This window comes from Pezoporus wallicus, unplaced genomic scaffold (genome assembly GCF_028554395.1).
Source record: "Pezoporus wallicus isolate ANWC-B61680 ecotype Strahan unplaced genomic scaffold, APGP_CSIRO_Pwel_v1 contig_5418, whole genome shotgun sequence".
Taxonomy (NCBI): domain Eukaryota; kingdom Metazoa; phylum Chordata; class Aves; order Psittaciformes; family Psittacidae; genus Pezoporus; species Pezoporus wallicus.
This window is the reverse complement of record NW_026640709.1, coordinates 751,166-773,509: the sequence shown is the minus strand read 5'-3', so window position 1 is coordinate 773,509 and position 22,344 is coordinate 751,166. Positions and strand designations below refer to the sequence as shown.

The following is a 22,344-nucleotide window of genomic DNA, read 5'->3' as shown; positions in this document are numbered from 1 at the left end:
TTTTTTTGTAGGATTGTGAAAGAGACAGAGAACAGTGGGAGCTCAGCTTCCACAGGTCACTCATACCAGTGGGCCAGACATGGGCTGGGGAAGTTTGGGTTAATTATGTTTTTGTTGACCGCTTATAGGACTCTGGTTTTGCCTTGAATGTCTCCAACTTCCCCTTGCTGCTGGCTGTGATCAGATGGCCTGGGAAGCTGCAGATGGTTGATGAGTTATTGGGGAAGATACCTTGGAGGATGTAAGATGCTTTGTAACACCTTTCTGTGTTGGGAGTGTAGTGTGCTGTGCAGGGAGGCTGGTGTGGAGCCACGATGCAGACCTGGGAGGTGGTGGTCCTAGCAATAGCTCTCTGCCCCAAGTGCTAGCACAGTACAAGTCTGACAGAGTATTGTGCTATGCTTCATGAAACAAGCAGTGTGCAGGCAATCCTGGAAGGGCAGTTTAGCAGGGCAAGTTGTAGTTACATTTAGAGGGATTTGGCCCGGAAAAGAAAAAAAAAAGAGAAAGCAATTTAGAAGCCCTGCTCCCATTTTCTGTGCGGTGATTCAAATCCTCTCACCCCCTGCTCAGGTGCCTTGGGGGCGCTCACATTTTCTAAGTGTGTGTCTTTGCTGGTAGTTTTCTTGGTACCTCCTCCCGCCCCCTCTAACCCTTAAGCCCTAGTTGCACAGCAGCGGTACTGTGCCTGAATGTGACTTGGTTTCACGAGCTGGACGGTCTGCTGCCTAAGCTGCCCCCAGGGCTGGATTAAATGAGCTTTTTAACACTACAGCGTTGGCAATGACCTGTAATGCGGAATTGTATCATCCTTGTCCCTCCACTGCTTCCTTTCCTGCCGGGCTCCAAAGGCCTTGCGGCTGTAGCACTCACCCAGACACCCAGCCCTTGTGCCCACGTGTAATCCTGGGTGGTTGCATGTCCATTGTCAGCCCAAGAGCCTTCCTTCTGTGAACCACTACGGCTTCAGAGTGAGATGCTTCTGGGGATGTGCCCATCTCTATGGAGTGGGCATCTAGATCCCGTATACTATGGGTTGCACCTGGTGTGCTCGCTGGTCACCAGCCTTATGACACAGAGTACTCTGTGGCGGGCGCCACCGAGCGCAGGGGCCTGGGCTGTCGGTACGGGAGAGTACCTCGCAGTATCACCGCGTCCCCAGCAGCTGCCTCGTGGGGCTGAGCCGTGCCACCCGCCGGCCGCAGAAGTACCCGGTTTCCCAGAGCTGCGCCGCTCCAGCTGTAGCGCAGAGCGCATCCTCAAAGGCTCCGGAGCCGGCCGGCGGGCAGCGCGCAGCCCCGGCGCCCATTGCCGGCCGGGGGCTCCCCCGCCGGCCAGGCCGGGAGGAGGAGGAGGCGGAGGAAGCGGCGCGGAGCCCTCCGCCCCCTGCGGCGGAGCGGGGGGGCGAGGCGTTAGGACCAGGCGGCGGCGGCTGGGCGGTGCGGGGCCAGTCGTTCAGCCGCCTCTCGCCTCTCCCGTCGATCCTTCCGCAGCCGCCGCTGCCCGTCGAGGCAGCGCTTCCAGGCTTCCCCGGGCCGCTCGGCATGAGGAGGATCAGGGCCAATGCCATCGCCATCCTGACCGTCGCATGGATCCTGGGCACTTTCTACTACTTATGGCAGGACAACAAGCCCCGCTCGGTGGCCGCCGGCAGGTCCGCCGGCAGCGGTAGCGGCAGCTCCCGAGGCGGGCAGAGGGCTGCCGGCAGGCTGGAGCTCCGCCGGGAAGAGAGAACCATCCCCCTCATCGTGAGTGAGCCGCGGCCGCACAGCATCCCGCCCTGCCGCGGCGGGGAGCGGGCAGGGCTTCGGGCTGCTCTGCCTTTGTGGCAGCACCCGAGCTTGTCACCATGGCAGCCGCGACAAGCGGGGAAGCAGGGTGGGCAAACCCCAGGGGAGGCGAGCAGCGTCGTGGGTAAAGTATCTGCGAGTTGTCTCCTGTCCGCCGGCTCGCCGGGCACTGCTGCTCCGGCTGCGCGGCTGCCCTTGGCCGGGAAAAAGGGAGGGTGAAACGGCTGGAAGGGTTTTGGTTCGTGCTCAAGAGGCACGTACTTTATATATATGTATGTGTAGTGTACATGTGTGTGGGATCGCAGGTTTTCCCGTCAGACCATATCAGAGCTGTGACCTCTTGCAAGCCCTTCCCCGGCAGCTGGGCTCTGGGCATCGGACAAGGGATGCAGGCAGCATCACACGCATACTGTGAAGATGGTACCAGCCTCTGCCTTGGCTCCCTCTCCTTTGCTGCCAAACGGGACCAGGGCACAGCTTGCAAGCTGGGTCAGTTCTAAGCCAGAGACAGCAGCCTGTGAGTGGGGCTCAGGCCAGGTTTTGGGTAAGGTGGGAGATGGGGGGAGCCCCTGGGGCTCCTTCTTAACCCGCGGAGTCCTAGTGATGACCTGATGTGCTACTTCAGATTTTCTTTAAAAGCCCCACTCCCTGCCTTCACTGGGTGTCTGTGGACTCAGTAGGGTGACAAAATCAAGCTCCTGACTTAAGGATGATGAGGACCTTCCTGCTCTGTCCGTGGAGGAGGTTTGTCCTCCTTCAGCTGTGTAACAGCAGCAGTAAAGCTCTCCCAACTCTACGCAGTAGCTTCATAAGAATAAACCAGCCCTTGGAGCAAAAGTGCCTCAGCAGTACAATTCCCAGGAGTGATCCAGCTGAAGCAGTTCGGGAACCGCACTGTGTGTCACTCTTTGGCTGCAAATCCATTTATCAGCTGGTTACGCACACATGGAAGCGAACAAAAGCAGCAACAGCCTGGTTGGGGTTGGAGCAGGGGCCGGGGCTCTCTGCTTCCTCCTTGACTGACACTGGGGGGTTTTGGCCTGTGTCTCTCTTTTCCCCACCTGTAAAGTGGGGTGGCAGGTAGGGGTGTGGGTTTGGGAAGCCTGTGAATGTCTGGGAAATGCTGGGAGAGCATCCCTAGTCCTCGGGTTGCAGGGTGGAAACCCTTCAGCTGAGACCCTCAGCCATGTCTCGCACCTGCCAAAACTCAAAAGTCAAAACTGAAGCTTTTGGGCAGCTGCTCATTAGGGCCGGGGGCTGTCAGCAGTTGTGGCTGCTCTGCTGAGAGCCCCTCTACAGAGCAGGACTATGGAAACGAGCACAGTGTCTCCCAGACGAGGGGCTCTGTGTGGGTGCTGTTACTGCCATAGCCCTTTGAGTGTGCTGAGAAATGTTTTTGAACTGGCCGGGGCTGAGTTGAACAAACGGAGGATTTGGAGCACTGCTGACTGTTGGATTCCACCTTAGCAGAGGGGGAAGCTGCCCCTGAGCCCTTGATTTCTTATGCATGCTTGAACATGCTGTTCTGGCAGTTTTATTTCTCCGTTCTCCTGCTTATCCCATCCATTTTTTATTTTTTTTTTTTACGGCATTTATTTTACCCCCTCTCAGAGGGCTTGTGAGGTTACATGAATCCATATTGTCTGCTAAGTATATTAAAGCCCTCGGGAGGAGGATGCTGTGGCAGTGCCGCACGTTGTTATGTTGCTGCTGTTGGCGGGAGGCGGTACATGCTCATGGCTAACCACAAAGCCTCTCATTCCAAGCTACAGTGCAGTGTGACAGCCGCTCCAAAGCTGGTCCGGCTTCCCGAACAATGTAAAGCATCCCAGCTCTGCTCCACACCTGAAATCCCTGTGTGGGGAAATATATTCAGCCTTTGCCTCTTCTGCCCCTCAGCCACTGGAGTATGCCAGCCCTCCTTCCCCTTAAGTCTTGGTCTGCCTGGCAGGCGGTGGCTGGGACAAAGGAGGAACCTCTCCTCATGCACCTGACAGTGGGGTATGGTGGAAATATCACATCCTGACCTGCCACGATCTGTTTGCATGGAGAAGGGAAACGGGGGTGGGGGGTGGTTTCTGGTGTTTGGGCTTCCTCTCATGCATGCGGAGTGGTTTCCTAAGGGTTTGGTGGGTTGCCATAAGACACAAGCTGGTAAAACGCAATGTGTGCGCTGTTGTAGCTGTGCAGTGGCACGGCTGTTGGAGAGCCTGAAGGGCTTCACTGCGATGGGAGGTAAATAAGCTGTCCCAGCACGGCCTCTGCCTGCACTGCTGGGTGGAAGCAGGGAAGTGACTGCAGGCAGCATGGGGCAGGAAGGTTGGCAGGGGTTCAGGGAAATCACCCCTTGCGGGGGACGGTACCCAGCTGGGGTCTGAGCAGTTGGTCTTGTGAGCCGAGTTGACCGTGTGAGCCTGTGGGGCTATAGCTGCGCAAGCGGTCCTCAGCACGCATCCCTCTCCAGTTCCTGGGTGCACAGCGTGCGGGCTGAGGCAGTGCCCACTGCCCTCTCCCAGCTAGCATGGAAAACGTGCTGTTTCAACTGCCCTGCTGGAGAAATGTAGAGCAGCGGCTGTCCTTTTGCAGTGCAGAGCCCTCAACCCTGAGTTCATTCCCCGCAAAGCTGAATTGCTTGACTTAATGTATAATGGCAGTCTTGTGTAAGAGAGGAGGCGTGCCTATGCTCCCCCTGCTTCTCGTGTCCTCGGCCTCCTGCAAAACTGCCCATTTTGCTCCAGCTTTTGGTTTCCTCTGCTCTGCGTGAGTGATGGTGTTGGAGTTCAGGTTTGGGCTCATCTGCAAATAAGGGTGACTCATGTGACTTACGGGTCTCTGGAAAATATTTTCTCAGTTTTCTAAAGTTGGCTGCTTTTCTGTCTGGGAAAAAGAAAAAATCTTGTCTTTTGGGTGAGTCCAAGAGTTCTGCTCTTGTGTCGGTGCTGGGACACTTCAAATCCTGGGCAAATGATGGTGAGTTGCGTGGCTTCTAAAACTTGAATTGCTTGCTGGCCTTGTGGGCTTTTTCATTATCCTCTCCCAGTGCAAAGAATAAAAATAATCCCTGGTACAAACTACAGTCAATTGCAAGTCTGAGTTTGAAACTGGTTTCCTGTTGTTGACCTCATGTTTATTAGCACAACTTTAAGCTTATGATCCGAATTCTGGAGTCAGCAAGGGAGGTCTGACTATTAAAGTTGGGGCAGAAGGGCTGTCAGAGATCTAAGTTCCAGAAATAGCTTGTGCATTACTAGTAATTCTCCAGATCCCTGCTTTATATCCAGAAATCTTGACATGTACTCTCTGCAGCAGCCTCTCCCCAGATGGGTCCTACAGATGCCAGAAATAAACATGCAGAAATTGATAAAGGGCACGGCTGACTACGTGGCACACTGAGCCCCTGCGTGTTTTCCCTTCCACCTGGGGTGGAAGCACGAGTGAGTGTCACAGTCCTAGGAATGCATTTTTTCTCTGGATCACAGCATAGTTTAATTTCAATTAGGAGGAGGATCCCTGGACCCTCTAATAGTTGGTTTGTAAATTGAGTGTTTCTGGAGGGTGGACTTCTTCCCTGGGCTCTTCCCTGCCCCTCCCAGGCAGCAGGTTGCCTCCTGCTCCTTGGAAATTTCCTGGATTCAGAAGCTGTGCAACACGTGTTTTGGAAGGACATTGGCATCACTGGCGTGATTTCCACACTGCATAAAGGCACTTAATCATTCACTACATGCTGCTTGTCTGCTTTAGCATGGTGCAGACATGGGCAGAGCCCAGGACTGCTGCCTCTGAATATTGCATGACCAGATCTTCCTCTTGTTTTATTTTTTTAGCAGGAAAGCAGCGATGTGGCTGGGAGATGGTGATAGAAGAGTATCATCACTTAAATGCTCTGAATCATGTTAGGCTGGTACTCAGTTGCTCTTTGGAGCAAGTACGCTGTCTCTTATCTTTGTCCTGCCAACTTGTGTGACCTGTGTAGCTCCTCTGTGACCCTGTTCGGCAGCTGAGAGACCTTGTGCTGTAATACTGGCTCAGACCGCCTGGGCTCAGCTCTCCTGGCTCCTCTCTACCATGTGCTCAGCTGTATAAAATGAGCACAAGGGAGATGAGATCAAGGTGTTCTTTTCCCTTGTAGCAAAGGGTTTCCAAATGCTCTGCAAACACTGCTGAACTGAGAGTCACCTGCCTGTGGTGAGACAGTGAGTGGGAGAATCCTCTGGGATGTGCTGCTGATAACTGAAAGTGTCTGTAGGCATCGAGCAAGTTGGTGAGGAAAGATGTCAATCCTTTGTTTCTCACTCTTGTTTAGCCACAAGATAGGCAGCGGCTGGGGTTTCCCTGCTTCTCTGGGTAGCCAAACTGTTGTGTTTACCCACACTTGTACTCGCCACTGTGTAAGACTACCTTGATGTAATCGTCTTCAGACCCCGGTAGACTTGGCCAAACAGTGCATTGACATATTGTCAAGTTTGTGAAGTACAGGTTTGATTTCATGGCCTGCTGTGCTGTGGAGAGAGAAGGCCTAATATTTAATGAGATGCCACAGCTCACTTCAACAGTCTCCTTACTGTTTGACTCTTACGAGGTTGCTCACTCTGGCATCTCCTGCCTTTTGGGGCAAAGATCAGGAACATGGCTATATGGGTTTCTTTCTGCTCTTATGCTGGGTGGTTTTGTGTTGAGGGGTGAGGACTGGCCCTTAATACTTGGGGGTTTATGGCAGCTGCTTCTGCTGTGACCAGACACCTGCAACACTGATTTTGTCGGGTCTCTGTGGATCGCTGTTACGGCAGATGAGAGGCCTGCGCCAGCTCCCTGGGAAAGGATAACTTGTTAACTATTTCTCCAGGGGTATTACTGCAGCAGGAAGATTCAGTGGCAGTTTGACAGCTTAATATTTTATTTACACTGTTTATGTTTCAAAAATGTGGGAATGAATGCTGTTTGTTTAAATGGCAGAAAACTATTTCATATTTAATTTTTGCTGGTGGCCCATGTGGTGTATTAAAAAGTAAAATAAAAGAAATGATTCACGATAATGATGTTAATAAAATCCAGTTGGCAGCTTTGGCTTTAATTGTTAATCACAGTGACAAGGTAGCTGCAGTGAGGTAGCTGGGGCTTGGGCAGCATGGTCGTCTGGGCAGCCCGGCATGGTGTGCAGGGCAGCTCTGCTGAAGATGACTTCTTTGTTTTTACCATTTTGTTCCCACTAAATAAGTGGGTGAAGCAGCTGCACATTGTAGCAAGCTGAAGTGTTCTGTCAGTGTGCAGCTGCTTCCCCAGTTAGATTTGGTTTTGTGTGCACAAAACTGTACTAAGATTTCAAGGCTAAAAATTTAGCAGTGTTTGAAGGAAAGAGAAGCCTTTGACAGACATCTCGGGTCGCTGTTTGCTGAGGTTGAAACTTGGCCAGGAGCTTCATCCCAGAGTCAGGAGTCACTTGAAATGCAAGGGGAGAAGATGCGGTTTTGTTTCAGCAGCAATGAGCTGGGGCTGCTGTGTTGGAGTGTTGAAAAATGACTTAATTATTCCTAGTAGAAGAACATGCAGCCTAGCACAAAGGCAGTGAAATAAACAGGCGAACCTGCTGGGGATGAAGCACGTGGGTCAGTGGGGGACCCTGGCTGGCCTGTGCCATACATGATCTCCCTTCTGCAGGGAAAGCCCCAGAGCAGAATGTGGCCGTGTTGTATTTCTTGCTCTTCCTTGGATCTCCATATGATGCCAGATGGTTGGCCTTATCCCATTGCATCCCAGCGGCAGTCCCAGGACCACCTTCTCTCTTTCCTGTTTCAGTGGCATATGCAACCCCCTTGTGCTCCTCCAGCCTTATTTGTCAGCACCTGTAGTAAGGTTGTAGGCTCTTTGGGGCTCATCATGTTAGTTGTCACTGCTGTTCTGTCTGTACGGTGCCAAGTGCAGAGACTGTGATCCACAACACATACCGTACTATTGCGTTAAGGTGAAGACATAACTAAAGAGAGATCCTGGGAGCCAAGCTGGCTTACAGACTGAGCTGCAAACTCAGCTGTGTCTAAGTTTCCTCAAAGTCTAAAATGGAGCTTTTATCTACTTCGCAGGGCTTCTGGGAGGCTTAGCTTGCAAGTTTTCAAGCTTAAACAGGGGAGACTTAGGTTAGATGTAAGGAAGAAATTCTTCTCTTCTCACCATTAACGAGGATGGTGAGGCACTGGCACAGACTGCCCAAGGTAACTTGTGGATGCCCCATTCCTGCCAGTGTTCAAGGCCAAATTGGATGGGGCTTTGAGCAAGCTGGTCTAGTGGGAAGTGTCTCTGCCTGTGCTAGAAGGTATGGAATTAGACGATTTTAAGGTTCTTTCCAACCCAGACCATTCTATGAGTCTGTGTTGTGCTTTGAGCATATAGGTAATTTCTTGATGTTGGTAGAGCCTGAGCATTTGATAGACAGTTCATGCTGTCTTTGGAGCTGCTTTCTTTCAGCTATTTCAGGGGCATCGTCCCTGCAGAGACTCAACCTCTGCAGTGGCAATGCAGGTCCCGCAGCACTGTTGGTGTCTAAGCCTCCTGCTACTCTGGGACGTGAATGAAGCTGCCACGTGGGGCTGCCCCTGGGAAGGGAAGCTGTGTTGGCTGGTCAGATGATGCTTGGCTGGTTGTTCTGCCATGATGGAGCAGTAGGGTTGACTTTGCAATTCAGGCTTCAAGGTGTCGTGGTCAGGACTCTGTTATAGCATGGGAACTGATGACATTTGGCCGAAGCTGCAGAACATTATCTACTTTAACCTTCTGTTTTCTTTCTCCTACTTCCCAACTTTTTCATCTTGTAAGCTGAAATGTGGTACCTAGGAGGAGGCTTTGTTTTAAAGTAGCAGGGAGAGAGAAAGCAACTGTGCTGAAACCTGCATCAGCCCTTTGATGAGCCTGGAAGGGGAAAAAGAAAGGAGTATTTTTCTTGTGTTTTTATTTTGGATAAGCTGAATCTTGAAACAGCCACAGCTTGGCTGCAAAAGTGCTCCTGCCCAGTGAAGGTGACTTCAGAGATTCTCTGAAAACTTCTTCCTGCAGGACAAAATTAGAAAACCCTGATGCTTTCCATCTGCTCGCATGCTGAGTGCCCTGAATGAAGTATTCAGTGCCAGAGAGTCACGCTCAGTAGTGCCATGCTGTACTTTTGTGCCTTTTGGTATCAAGCATGCAGTAAAAAGACTAAAAAATGAGGAAGTGCACGTAAAAGCTGTGGAAAGCAGTGCAGCTCCTTGGGTAACTGGTGAGTTAGTCTCCGAGCATGGGAATGGGGATGCAGTGGCAGTGTGAACGGGAGCCACCACATCCACGCAGGGAAATTTAGAAATTTCTGTGCTGCTTATGTAGTTTCCCAAAGTATCAGAGTTAGGAAATGTGACTGTTTCAAGTCTGCTCACTGCAGACTCCTGGTGCTCAGTGACGTGATTGTGCTGTATTTCCCAAGTGCTGTAATATGCATGTGTGTGTTTGTCTGTTTTCTTTATACCTTTCTGGGAGATTTTTGGGGGGTCTAGTTGTGTGGTAGGCATTACCAGCTACACCAGGCTGCTGATGGAGTAGGATGTATGTGTTACAGAACCTTCTGAGATGTCTCAGTTTGGCTGAAGTACCGGTTTTGCGCCCAAAGATAGGGCACAACCTCTCAAAGGGATCTCTGGGTGGGCTGGTATGGGCTGTGACAAGCGCGTAGAGTATACCCCTGTCCCTAGTACAGGGATGCTGAGTTCCCATGTCCCTGCTGGTGCTATGCTTGCTTCTCTAATGTTAAGGCTTTTGGTTTTCTGTTCAGGAACTGCAGAGGTGGCTCCCCTGGCAGTACCAAATGCAGGCTGGGGGGACAGTCATGTTTCTCCCATTGCTTGGAGTGCAATGTGGTGTTTATACTGAGGTTGAGTTCGCAGCAGAAGGATGGATGCTCTGCAATGAGGTAACCCTTTCCAAAAATGTGTTGGAGCAAATCTGAGCTAACTTGGAGTCTGTTTGCACCCTCTCTGCATTTGGGTGGTCTAAGTCTGGCTGTGCTGCGCCCTGGAATGCCAGATTGCTATGCTGTGCCTGCTAGCTGGAGTGTTTCCAGTCTGTGCTGGGAAAACTGGACCACACTGGCAGGGCAACCCCAGAGAAATCTTGGGAAGGGCTAGGAAATCAATGGTGTTTCAGGATTAGCTGTATATTCATTGAGTCAGGCAATGATGAGGTCAAGTGAGGTCTAGCTTTGGAGAGGCTGTCCAAGCACCTATCAAAACCTCCCTTTGGCTAAGCATGAAAGGGTTTTAAGTCAGTGGTTAGGCTCCTGGCTCAGATCAGGGTCTTGAACAGACACAAATCTCGTGCTACATGTTAGGTGAGCCATGAAGAGGTGGCTTACAGTGAAAGTAAACGCTATCCTTGTAGTGCAGGATGAAGACTGAGTCACACTGCTTAGTAGGAAAAAGGTGCTGATTTGCTTGCACCCCTCAGCTTACAGCATTATTAAAAATGGTTATTAATTGTGAATTATTTATTAATTAATTTTCTTGGGCCCAAAGCCTCACCTTCAGGAAGGATGTGCTGGAGTTGAAGGGAAATACAGTGAGGTGATACAAATGATTGTGCTTGGCAGGGGTAATACAAAAGGTAGGGTTTTCCTGCATTCTTCTTTCTGCTGCCCTTCAGCTGTTAATTGTGCAGCTCTGCCCTTTGTGGTTGGTACCAGTCTGACCTTTGCTGCTCCTTGTACCTGTGAATCAAGGGGGATACCTGAGTGCTTCTTGAATTTGAATGGAAAGTACTTCTATTGAGATCAGAATTTGCTTTAAGTTATTGGTTCAATATTTTTCTTCCCAAGAGAAATTCCCATATCACTGTCCCATATCTGATAGGGGTAAATTGGGATGTGTTTTGGTCATTGCCTGTCAGTTTGGGCCCTTTGAGAGTCAGCTGGCTGTATCTCTGTATGCTGGGTGAGTGTGTAGCCCAGCTCACAGGTGGATGTGCATCTCTGTAGCTGACTCTCTGTATGTGCGAGCTTTGTTTTGTGGCTCTTCAGGGTTAGGAGAAAGAAGCAGGGAGATGTGTTGAATAGCAGACTTTTAGGGGCTGCCCCAAGTGTGCCTGGATTTAGGAGTCGCCTTGCCATCATATTCCAAGCAATTTGCACATCAAAGTCATGCAGCCATCACAGTAAGTCTTGCTCCTGGTCCAGTCTCACAAACAGCCTGTGCTGCTGGGTCCCTCCTGATTGTCTGGAGATCCCTTTTTGTAGGGGTGTTTGGGTATCCAAACTGGATGCTTTTTTGTGCAAGGCAGAATGTGAACAAAAGACAGCCTCTGTCCTGGGGAGTTTATAACTTCCCTAGGCAAGTAAGATGATGGGTTGGGGGTAGAAAGCATTTTTCCCTCCATTTCCCTGATGTACAGCTGAGATTAAGATCAATCTCTGCTGAATGGAAGAAAGGGGTTGGGGGAAGGTGTGTTTATTACTGAGACCTGCTAACTTTTGGTTATTAACCATGGAAGCCAAGACAGCTTGGGCATTATCTGAGTACCAGCATGAATTCAAAGAATTTGGTACTGGATTCCAGCTACTACCTGGAGATGATTAAAACAGTTTGTCTCATGGTAGCTGCTGCCATAACTGACTGTACCTCATTCTTGTTAGGGTTTTACACTTTGCCTTGGTAATTCATTTGGACCACCTCCTCACCCCTTGTAATTTCTGTGTCAGTGATGAGTTGGTCACCTAAACCCACTTTGGCACTTAATGTAACCGGGGGGGGGGGGGGGGGGCTGGAACAGCTTGGGGGGAATTAATTTGGCTTGTGGCTGGGGGTGTGTGTGGGGACATTCCTCCCTCCCTTAATCTCCCCAAAGTGCCAATAAGGTTTTACTGTGCATTTCTTTCTGCATGTTCATTTGGGGAAAGAAGCAGGATTTGGGGCTAAGCTGCTGGGAGCAAGAGTGGGGAGATGGGTTATAAAAAGCTTCCAAATGATTCCTCTATGTGCAAATGTTAATCATTAAACGTGTTACTGCTTAACAGCATGACTTGCCATGTTGTGCTGCCCCTCCAGGCTGAACTGGATTAAACCTCGGGCTGTTTGCTGAGCTCTGGGAGCTGAACTTCAGCCTCTCCCACCTCAGCCCTAATACTGAATGGTGTTTGAACACTCCTTTCGTGGGCTGTAGTGGCAATCTGCGGAGCAGTGGGGCTCCTTGGGGCTGCTGCTGCTTCTTCAGTCTTAATTCTGCCTTTGGAGAGTTAAATTCTCAATCAGGGTAAAGTGAGGTTCCCCATGTTATGTTGTTTTCAATGCCGAGTGACATCTGTAACCAGTGTCTGGATTCTGTGCTCAGACCAGCAGTAGTTGCTCTTCTGGGGAAAAAAATACACTGTAGGCACTTCAATAATTCTCTCTGCAGAAGAAAGAATGGTCTCTCATCTGGGAATACACTTCCTGGTATCTGTAGTGTAGCAAATATTTTTCATCTTGCTACCAAGTTCTTTAAGCAGATAGATAACAGCAACATCAGTACCTGCATGCTGAAACACTTCCATGCCGGTCTGGTGGCACAAGTTGCATGAGGCAATACCATCTGATCAAGTATATGTCCTTTTTGCCAGAAGTTACTAATAGTCAAATTCAAGCACAAACAGCAGCATCTCCTCTTGTAGAAGCAGAATTTTACAAGGGTGAATTCAGCTGGTTATACTAATTTACCTCCAAATAAGAAACTGGGGGGGGGGGGGGCAGACTTGCTGTTGTTTCTTGAATGTCTCCATACAGCACTACAGGATCAGGACAGAATTGGTTCTTCAGAGTGGCTCTGCACTGTAAGCAGAAATGGGCTTTTTGGAGTTACTTAAGGAGAAAAAATATCCAAGGTAGACTGAACCCCCTGATGATTTAGAGTAAATACCTTTGCTCCTGAGAAGGGTGAGTGGAAAATCCTCTCCTGTTTGGTAGGACCACTCATGCTCCCTGTAGGATGTGCTTCCAGAAGAGTGTTTGCAATTCTCCTGCCAGTTCAGTACCTCCAGTATTACCAAAGCACATATGAAAAAAACTGCATGGAATGTCTTCAGTGTCATTTAGAGGGAAGCTCAACTATCTGTTCCCCAGACAGATGCCAAGTCTAGCAAGGAGAAAGGTATGCGTTTAGTAAGTGTTGACCTAAAAGAACTTGTTATTGTGCACTGCTCAAAAACCTCTTAGTTTAAAAAAATCTCTCTTAGCTTTTAATTAAATTGATTTGGTGCCTTCCTGAGAGCGTGAAGGTGGTCGGCAGTCCTCTCCTTGGTTTGCTGAACTAGCTTATGTCAACTTGGAAGTGGTTTCTTTTTGTTCCCTGCAAATGGGAAAGGCATATAAAGAAGCATGGGGTGCAAGGACTTTTGTCTTTGGTTTGTGCTTCTAGTGTAGGGTGAGATGAATAACATTAAAATACATTTAAAATGTTTGCTTGTTTGTTGAAGTGTGGATTCTTAATATTGTCTTTCTTACCTTGTCACTTCAGCTATTTGAGTTTATTAGCAAAGAAGAAGGGCTGTAGTTAGCTGTTGGGTTTTTTTTTATTTTATTTATTTATTTTTATATTTTTTTTATTTCCTTTTTACACATACGGTGATGTTTGCATCAGTGACAGAAAGTGGAGGTGTTAAAATAACTGTATCATCCCAGCAGCCTTCCTGCAGATGCTGCCTGCCTCCTGCAGTAATGGCCCACATTATCTCTTGGAGCCTCTTGTTTGTCTGGGGAGGTGCAGAAATCATCCAATAGCTCTTCCTTCCCTCCATCCTGTTAAATAGGTTGACAATATGATATGCAGGATGCACAGCACTGTGGTTTTAGTTTGTATTGAGGCAGATTGAGTGCTGAAGGTCTAAAAACAGAAGGAAATACTATCTAAGGATGCAGGGATTATAGAATAAGATTCAGTGTCACTGGACTGGATGTGGCTGCTTCTTGTAGCAAAACGAGCTCCTCCTTTAAAGATGTGTGATTTAGGAAGACTGCTGTTAGAGGGGCCTATCTCCTCCTTCAGAGATAATTTAACAGCCTCCCTTCCATTCAGGCGAGGGAAATGCCATTGGCAGAGTTCTTCCTTTTACGTTAAATGGCCTGGCTATACGTCATGGCCTAATGATGTTACCACAGAGCAGAGGATAGAGGATGGTTTTCCTTGAATGTTTTTTTGCTGCGTGGGAAAGGGGCTGCTCCCATCTGATTCAGCTGCTAGGCAGCCAGATTTCTCTCTGCTGGTCAATAAAAAGAAACTGCTGTTTTATACACCAGAAACTGGGGTACTGGCTGCTGTAGTTATGACAGTTTCTAGGGTCAGATTAGTTAGGATTTAGATACTGCAACAAGCCAAGGATCTATTTACTAAAGATGTACAGGCTGAGCATGAGTCTGTATTTCTATGTTAAACAGATCTGTAGTAGCATCTGCTCTGCCCAATGGTTTTTACAGAACAGTCCAGAGACAGTACAACAGAGACACTTCAATTGGTGCTTTTAATAATGAGCATTTTTTGCATTGACATGTCTGGTGCACTTGACTCTTTAGAAACATGGTAAGCCCTTAAGCATCTTCTTTTACAGATCAGCAGTTTGAGAGAGGCTTGGGAAGGTTAAAGCCTTGATTTACACTGATTGCTCAGGTTCATTGACTTTCTCTTTGAATGTCTTTCCTACTGGGCATTTGACTGACAACCCCTTCCCTAGAGCTTCAGTGCATGTCCAGATAGTCATGGCTCTTTTGGTGGGGGGAGAGGTGCATTAAGGAAGAGCAAGGTCAATATACACTGCTGATGCACAGTGCCAGCTTGCTTTACCCCCAGGGATGGCGCTTCTCTTTTTGGGGTGTCTTTGGAATGCAGCATTGAGAGTGCTCAGGTCTCTGTTTACAAGTGTGACATATTGCAGTTCTGTAGGCACTTATCATGAGTGACTTGAATGAGGAAAACAGTAATGAGTTGTCCAGGGATGGTTCATTGGCTCCTGCTCAGCAGAAGGAAAAGTGTCTCTGCAGTCTGTGCTTACCTTAGCTATGCAACTGAATTTTATCCTCAAAGCAGGTTCCTGGTTTGGACAAAATCCCTCAGGTGAGGTGCATGCCATTTACACAGGGTTCTTTATTAGAAGAATTCATCATTGGACAAGCTGGAGAGGTGGATGCATGCAAATCTCATGAGGTTCAACATGGCCAAGTGCAGCATCCACACCTGGGTCGGGGCAGCCCTTGGTATCAACACAATCTGGGGATGAAGCGATTGAGAGTACCTCAGAGGAGAAGGACTTGGGGGTATTGGTGGATGAAAGATTGGGTATGAGCCAGCAATGTGTGATGCAGCACAGAAGGCCAATTGTATCTTTGGCTGCATTCAAAGGAGCATGGCCAGCAGGTCAAAGGAGGTGATTCTGTCCCTCTGCTCTGCTCCTGTGAGACCCCACCTACAGTACTGCATTCAGCTCTGAAGTCCTCAGTACAGGAAAGACATGGACTTGTTGAAGAGGGTTGAGAGGAGGGATAATAATCAGAGGGCTGGAACACCTCTCCTATGAGGAAAGGCTGAGAGAGTTGAGGCTGTTCAGCCTGGAGAAGAGAGGGCTCTGGGGAGACCTTATTGAGGCCTTTCAGTTCTTAAAAGGGACCTATAAGAAAGATGAGAAAAGACTTTTTAGCAAGGCCTGTTGCAACAGGATTAGGGGTGATGGTTTTAAACTGAAAGAGGGGAGATTCAAGTGGGATTCGAGGAACAAATTCTTTACACTGAGGGTGGTAAAACACTGGCACAGGTTGCCCAGAGAGGTGGTGGATGTGCCATCCCTGGAGACATTCAAGGCCAGGCTGGATGTGGTTCTGGTTAACCTGATCTAGTTGAAGATGTCCCTGCTCATTGTGGGGGGGTTGGACTAGATGGCCAGTGTTGTAGCAGTTGGGTGTACCTACACCAGTATAGGGCTAAATCCAACTCCATCTCTTTCAGAACGTTGAAGTTGCAATTTTTCAGCTGCTTCTGTCCTCTGAGCACAAAAGCTCAGTGATTAGTGGTATTACTAAATAGGAGATGAGTTTGTCCATGTGTTTAATTAAGAGCTGCCCTTCAGCGAGTGCTCTATTGCAGATGCTTTCTGCACAATTCTTGCACTTTTCTTCTGGGACTAAAGTGTTAAGCAATCTTTACCCCTTTGTCTTCTGTGCTTTCATGTCATGAGTTAGGGCTGAAAGTACCTCTTCTGCCAAATACAATCTGATGAAAGGTCTTGCCTGGAAGATTTATTCATGAGAGCATGATGTTTTTCAAGTTTAAGTGGGCATTAACTTGGAATTTAAAGGAATATTTCAAAATTAGGGAGGGTGGAACAAGCATTTCTGTCTGTCCTTGCTCTCAAATGTGCAGTGCCTATCAGTCTCAGAAGAGGAACAAACTGTTGTGGAATTGTTAAGAACCTCATGAAAGCAAAGTGCAAGGTCCTACACCTGAAGCAGGGCAACCCCAGGCACAGCTACAGGTTGGGCAGAGAAGCGATTCAGAGCAGCCCCGTGGAGAAGGACTTAGGGTGCTGGTTGATGAGAAAATGAGCATGAGCCGGCTTCAGTGTGTGCTCGCAGCCCAGAAAGCCAACCGTATCCTGGGCTGCATCAAAAGGAGCGTGACCAGCACATGCAAGGAGGTGATCCTGCCCCTCTACTCTGCTCTCGTGAGACCTCACTTGGAGTATTGTGTGCAGTTCTGGTGTCCTCAACATAAAAAGGACATGGAACTGTTGGAACAAGTCCAGAGGAGGGCCACGAGGATGATCAGGGGACTGGAGCACCTCCTGTGTGAAGACAGGCTGAGGAAGTTGGGGCTGTTCAGCCTGGAGAAGAGAAGGCTGTGTGGAGACCTCATAGCAGCCTTCCAGTATCTGAAGGGGACCTATAGGGATGCTGGGGAGGGACTCTTCACTAGGGACTGTAGTGGTAGGACAAGGGGTAATGGGTTAAAACTTAAACGGGGAAGTTCAGGTTAGATATAAGGAAGAAGTTCTTTCCTGTTAGGGTGGTGAGGCACGGGAACAGGTTGCCCAAAGAAGTGGCAAATGCTCCATCCCTGGCAGTATTCAAGGCCAGGTTAGACAGAGCCTTGGGTGACATGGTCTAGGTGATGCATCCCTGGGGGTTGGAACTAGATGATCTTAAGGTCCTTTCCAACCCTAACTATTCTATGATTCTATGATTGAAGAGTCACTGACTTGTGGGGCTGTGGTGCCTTCTCTGTCCAGGAAAAAATAGTAATGCTCCCTTTTCTTCTCCAACAGTATTGCAACAGAATAGTTTCTGTGCAGTTTTTCAAATGTCTAACTTGTAGCTTGGGGGCCCAGACATGAATGATTTTAGAATCTGTTGTGTGTCTTAGGACAAGTTACAGACCCTTAGAAGAGATTTTAGTTAAAATAGGCAAGAATTTACTGACCATCCATAGCTTATTGGATTCCTCCTTGTAAGATCTCATGTACAGCACTGAGGGTTAATTATTTAATTATTTGATTCAACTCTTCTCTAGAAAAGTTTATTCCTTAAGATGTGAGTAATGTAAAATTGCCTCACTGGCTCAAAAAAAGCATAAAACTTGGTGTTTAAAGTGGGTATTGCCAGGCAGAGAATGTTGTTATTGGATTTTAATTATAGTGCAATATTTTTCTTAAAAAAAAATAAAAAGTTGCATTCAAACCTTTAGTATCTGATGGAGAATGGAAGCAGTTAATTAAGATAAATACTTTGAGTTTGAGATTTGTAAGGCCTTTCAGATGAAGGACTTATGTAGACCTGAAAGTAGGTGTTTTATAAAGCTGTTCCCTGTCTTGCAGTTCTCTCTTTGAGCTGAGAGGGAAAGGGGGTGTTAATCACTTCTCAAGGGCTCTGCAAGACATTGCTGCTGTCTTGTGAACATCAGTGATTGTGTCCTTCAAAACATCTGTCTGGGGCCATGCAGCTGTGGTAGCTTGCAGAAAGAAGCAAGAATATTTAAGAGCCTACAGGCACTTATTTTACTGGTCCTCTTGCTCTGTTAAGGCACTAATCTTACTTTGCTCTGTAGATTGCTGTGCCACTCGTCCAGATTTTGCCAGCTGCTAGCAGGTACAGTGCTTGGGAGGTCAAGAATCACAGGAGAACCCAGTCTTACCAAAACATCCCTCCATCTGTCTGCAAATGATGTTTGTATTTCCTTGCTCCTGAATCCTGCTTCCCTTTTGGGCTGTGAAAGAGGCAGGGGCTGAGCCAGTACAGCCCTATACCAGAAGGAGACAAGGGCCCTGCTACATCATGAGAGACCTGGGGGTAGAGGTGTCATCTTCCAGTAGCAGAACTGAGAAGACAATGAGGGGTGCAAGCTGTATTTGGAAGGAGTGTAGGGGAAAACAAGAGGAATGGAGCCAGGTTGACCTGCACCAGTCACTTGCTGTGGTCCCTGAGGAAAAGCATTTTTCCTCTGTTTCCCACTGATATTTGTACTCAAGGTTGAAGCACTTGCATGGAGGTGATTGGTTTACTGCAAAGGGAATTCTCGTTGTTAACCTGATATTAACCAGGGGCTGTGAGAGGGATGATGGCTGTCACTTACCTGGTAAGAGGGAAGTGTGCAGTGAAGGGTGACATCATCAACTAAAAGAAGTTGAGGGAGTTCCTTCCCCTCTTGGTTTAAAACTTGTTGCTTCACACAGGTTAAAACAGTGCTCTGGGAAGAGATTGAAGGGGTGAATGAATGTGTAAGAAAACAGAGGATAGGGATGAATGTTCTACATGTGCTTTTCCAGCTTGCTGCTTCCCTCCAAAATTTATTAGTCATTAGGGGAACTGGTTCTGCATATTGCTTTTTATTATCACAGGAGTCATCTATTAAAGGCATATCTGATGGATGATGCAGTGCTTGTATGAGCTTTCATCTGTTAAGATGCTATCAGGCTAAAGATAGTCATTTAATGGGGAGATGTTGCACTCAGTTCAGTGCTGAGTGGGGGGACTGGGTGTAAAGGTGCTATTTGGACTATCAGCTCTCAATTCAGCTCCAAGGGCTCCAGGAGCAGCCTTGCTGGAAATATCCTTGCAGTTCGAGCCATGGGCCTACATGCTGGCTCCATAACCCAGAGGGTGAATATTAACCTGGAGATAGAAAAGCCTTACAGACTCTGATTCAGTGCATCTATGTGAAATGGAATGGGGAGAGCTTGCTGGGTGCCAGGAAGGATGGATAAAAGGAGTCAGTTTGGAGGGGAAGTATACTGCAATATGGTAAGAATGGACCAACTGTGTTTCCTTGTGCTTCTTCCTCTGCACTTTAGACTGCAGAGAACAGTAGCTCTTCAAACATCCCTGCAGATTTTCCTTACTTTCAGATGAGGAAAGAAAGGAACAATCAGTTTTTCTTTAGGAAACCTGAGGTGTGGTTATGTGCAGTTTCTGAACAGAGTTGTCTGGGAGATGTGTGTGTGTTACTTGTGTGGGTGTATACTGACAGCCTTGAGGTTCATGTTGCAGCCCAGCTATGAGTGCCTGCTGTAATGATATTATAATTGTGATAATTTAGGGAGACTTTTTTTTTTTGTACAGAAGATTTTCATCATCTTTGTAATTATTTTCTTATTTTGTTTAAATTAGTGATTCACATCTAGTGTTTTTCCTGCTGCTGAGGAGTATGAATGAAAATAGTGACAAGCCATTTGACCTGAGCAAAACCATTGGAGGTCAGAGGGATGCCTCCCTGTATCTCCTGTATCTACCAAGGGAGCTGACATTCCTACCTAATAAGAGACCAAGCCTGATCAGTTTAGCTGGTGCACTTCTGTCCCTGACAAGCAAAGGTCCATCCTGGACACCTTTTAAAAGCCCCACAGCTATTCTGCAGAAAGGGCTGGTGGCAGGTGGCTCCAGAACACAGCTACCTCTCTTCCTCTGGGGTTTCTCTTGTCTGGGACATCCCTCAGCAGGACTTGGGAATCCAAGAGCTGGGATGAGCCAGGTTACAGTCCCTTCTTCTGTGAAGGTGGGCTTATTGAGGATGGGATGATTCCTGTGTGCATCCTCTGATGAAGTCAGCAGGGCAGCAGTGACTTGCAGCCTGTAGAGCAACCCTCTTTAGTGGGAGGTGATCTCTGAGCATTGAAGCCGAAGCTCCACCATCTGAAACTAGTGAAGCACTTTCAACTCCATTAATTAAAACAGCAATAAATGAGCATTTGCTTGTGGTGGCGAAGTGAAGTTGTAGTACCTCAACCCATGAGATTGTTAGATGTTTCCATATTCCTAAGTTAATGTGCCTCCTTGAGGTAGGTATCTCTTTTCTCTTGACACCTATCATCATGTTTCAGATCTGGCACAGTAGGATTTGAATTGTGTGACACTGGTTAATGCAGAGATATAAATTGTTACTGCATTGCCTTCACCAGGGTGCATAGTCTGTGTCAATTGCTCTCTCCAAGGCAACCATTTCTGAGGCAGTCCATCACACACTACAATTTCGCTTTTGGTGAGGAAGGTCACTTACTTTTCTTCAGAGAAACATGATTCCTTCCCTAATCTATAATTAAAGATCACTGGACTTTTGAAAGATACCTTTCTGATTTCCTTTAATAAAATTATTCATTCTGTGGTTCAGCATGACTGAGAGATATATATCATCTCCAGGCCTTTAGCTTTGCTGTACAACCCTCTACTGCTTGCGCTGAAGGACTGTCTGTTCATTTGCAGGAGCAGACCTGGGCAGTTATCCTCTGTGAACCAGCATACAGAAATGGGTAGCGTGCAGGCCTAGCAAATCAGGAGGATACGTGTGCAAAAATCACTCCATTTTATGATGTACACACCTGAAAAAGATTGGATGCTTTGAGACAGTTTTCTATTGTTTAACCTAACTGCTGGTTTCTAATGAAAAGTGTGCTGTTAAGATCTTCTTCTATTCCATCTAGTTAAGGCATTGGTTGCTAAAGGGTCAGCTTTCCCAAATTATTCTTTTTTAAAAATAAAAGTAAAATCTCGTGGCAAAAGGGTACCTTTCTTCCTGCTTCTGGAAGGATTCTCCCTTGGGTGTTCTTGACTCTGAACATGATCACAGTTAGTGCTATTTGGAGCAGTAAATGTCTGGCAGTCCACTTGTTTCATCTTTTTCAGATTCTTTGGAATAACCTATGAGTGACAGGCTGAAACACAAGCTGTTGACCAATGTATGTTGATATGGAAGGTCTGGAAAACACCCTTATGATACTTGTAGGCTTGTGTAGATCATTACCAGACCCTGGAAGTAGGCTCTAGCACTAAAGGAAAAGTTGGATTTACCTTATTTGTTCTTGTCTTGTAAGCTGCTTTTGGCTGAACTGTTTAGGGGAGAAGCTGAAAGTGGATGCTCATCTGATGCTTCTTCTGAGAAAAGCTAATCACAAGAGCTCCCGAGGAGGTAAGGAGGCGCAGTAGTGTGGTACTCAACAGCGTGGGTAGGTAGCAACACCGTGCTGAGTGCAGGCATCAGAAATGGCTTTAGTGAATGAAGTGGGCTGAGTCCCGTAATCACAGTAGGGCATGAGGCAGGAGCTGAACATCTCCTCTCAGCGTCCTGCTCCCAGGCAGCAGGCCCTATTGCATGTGCAGCACACTGCAAGTGTTGATTTCCTTCTCACATAACTGGGAACTGGCTCTGTTTGCACTGGATAAAAACCTAGCATTAAAAAAACCAAAAGCATCAAAACAAACTAAAAATTACTATGGTATTGCTATGGTAACAATCATCTAGAAATGTAGACAGATCTCTGTATCAGCTGCAGGCTTGGGCTTTATAGCCTGTGCCCTGGTGGTTGCATAGGCAGTCAGAGACAGAAATGGTGCTGTAAAGGGAAGCAACAGTGGGTTTATGACACCATGGGATCTTTCCAAATATGACACCTACTGCTCCCTCTGCTTGAGGCACGCTAGGAGTTGGGGTTGTCTGTCATTGCTTGTTTGCTAGCCATCCAGGCAATGAGAGGTGAGGGGCCATCACTATTATGGCTGATCAGAAATTGCTGATTATGGGATTACCACCGGAATATCCTGCTTTTTGAGTTTAAGAACATCTTGGCCTCTCATCGGGTTTTGGGAGGACTTTGACTACTGTCCTGGGTTCAGCAGTAGCACTCATGTTTCTCCTTCGTGGCAGCTGGTGCAGTGCTGTGTTTTGACTTCCAGCCTGGGAACAGTGCTGGTGATACTGATGTTTTTGGTTGTTGCTAAGTGATATTTACCCTGACCGAGGACTTTGTGAGGCTCATGCTCTGCCAGGGAGGAGGGGAAGCCAGGAGGAAGCAGAGACGGGGCGCCTGACCCAGGCTAGCCAAAGAGGTATTCCATACCACAGCACGTCATGCCCAGGGGTGGGGGGTAACTGGGAGTTACCCAGAAGGACACGGGCTTCCGGGTGGGACTCGTTTCTTGGCCGGTGGTATCGTATTCTCTTCCCTTGTTATTTTCCCTTATCATTGTTGTCGGTGGTGGTAGCGGTGGTGATTTGTGTTGTACATCGGTTGCTGGACTGTTCTTGTCTCAACCAGTGGGAGTTG

At 47.9% G+C, this 22,344-nt stretch overlaps 1 protein-coding gene across 3 annotated transcripts in view; it reads left to right on the top strand.

Annotated features, from left to right (window-relative positions):
* The first annotated feature begins 1,442 nt into the window (after nt 1-1,442).
* GALNT16 (polypeptide N-acetylgalactosaminyltransferase 16) overlaps nt 1,443-22,344 on the top strand; it is a 71,560-nt gene continuing 50,658 nt past the window's right edge. For 2 of the 3 annotated variants that reach the window (XM_057420052.1, XM_057420051.1), the window contains exon 1: nt 1,443-1,748. In XM_057420052.1, the coding sequence (XP_057276035.1) occupies nt 1,545-1,748 (204 nt within the window). In that variant the 5' untranslated portion in view covers nt 1,443-1,544. Of the gene's footprint in view, nt 1,749-1,781; nt 1,915-22,344 lie in introns of those variants that run through there. The other variant, XM_057420053.1, reaches the window with a different exon arrangement.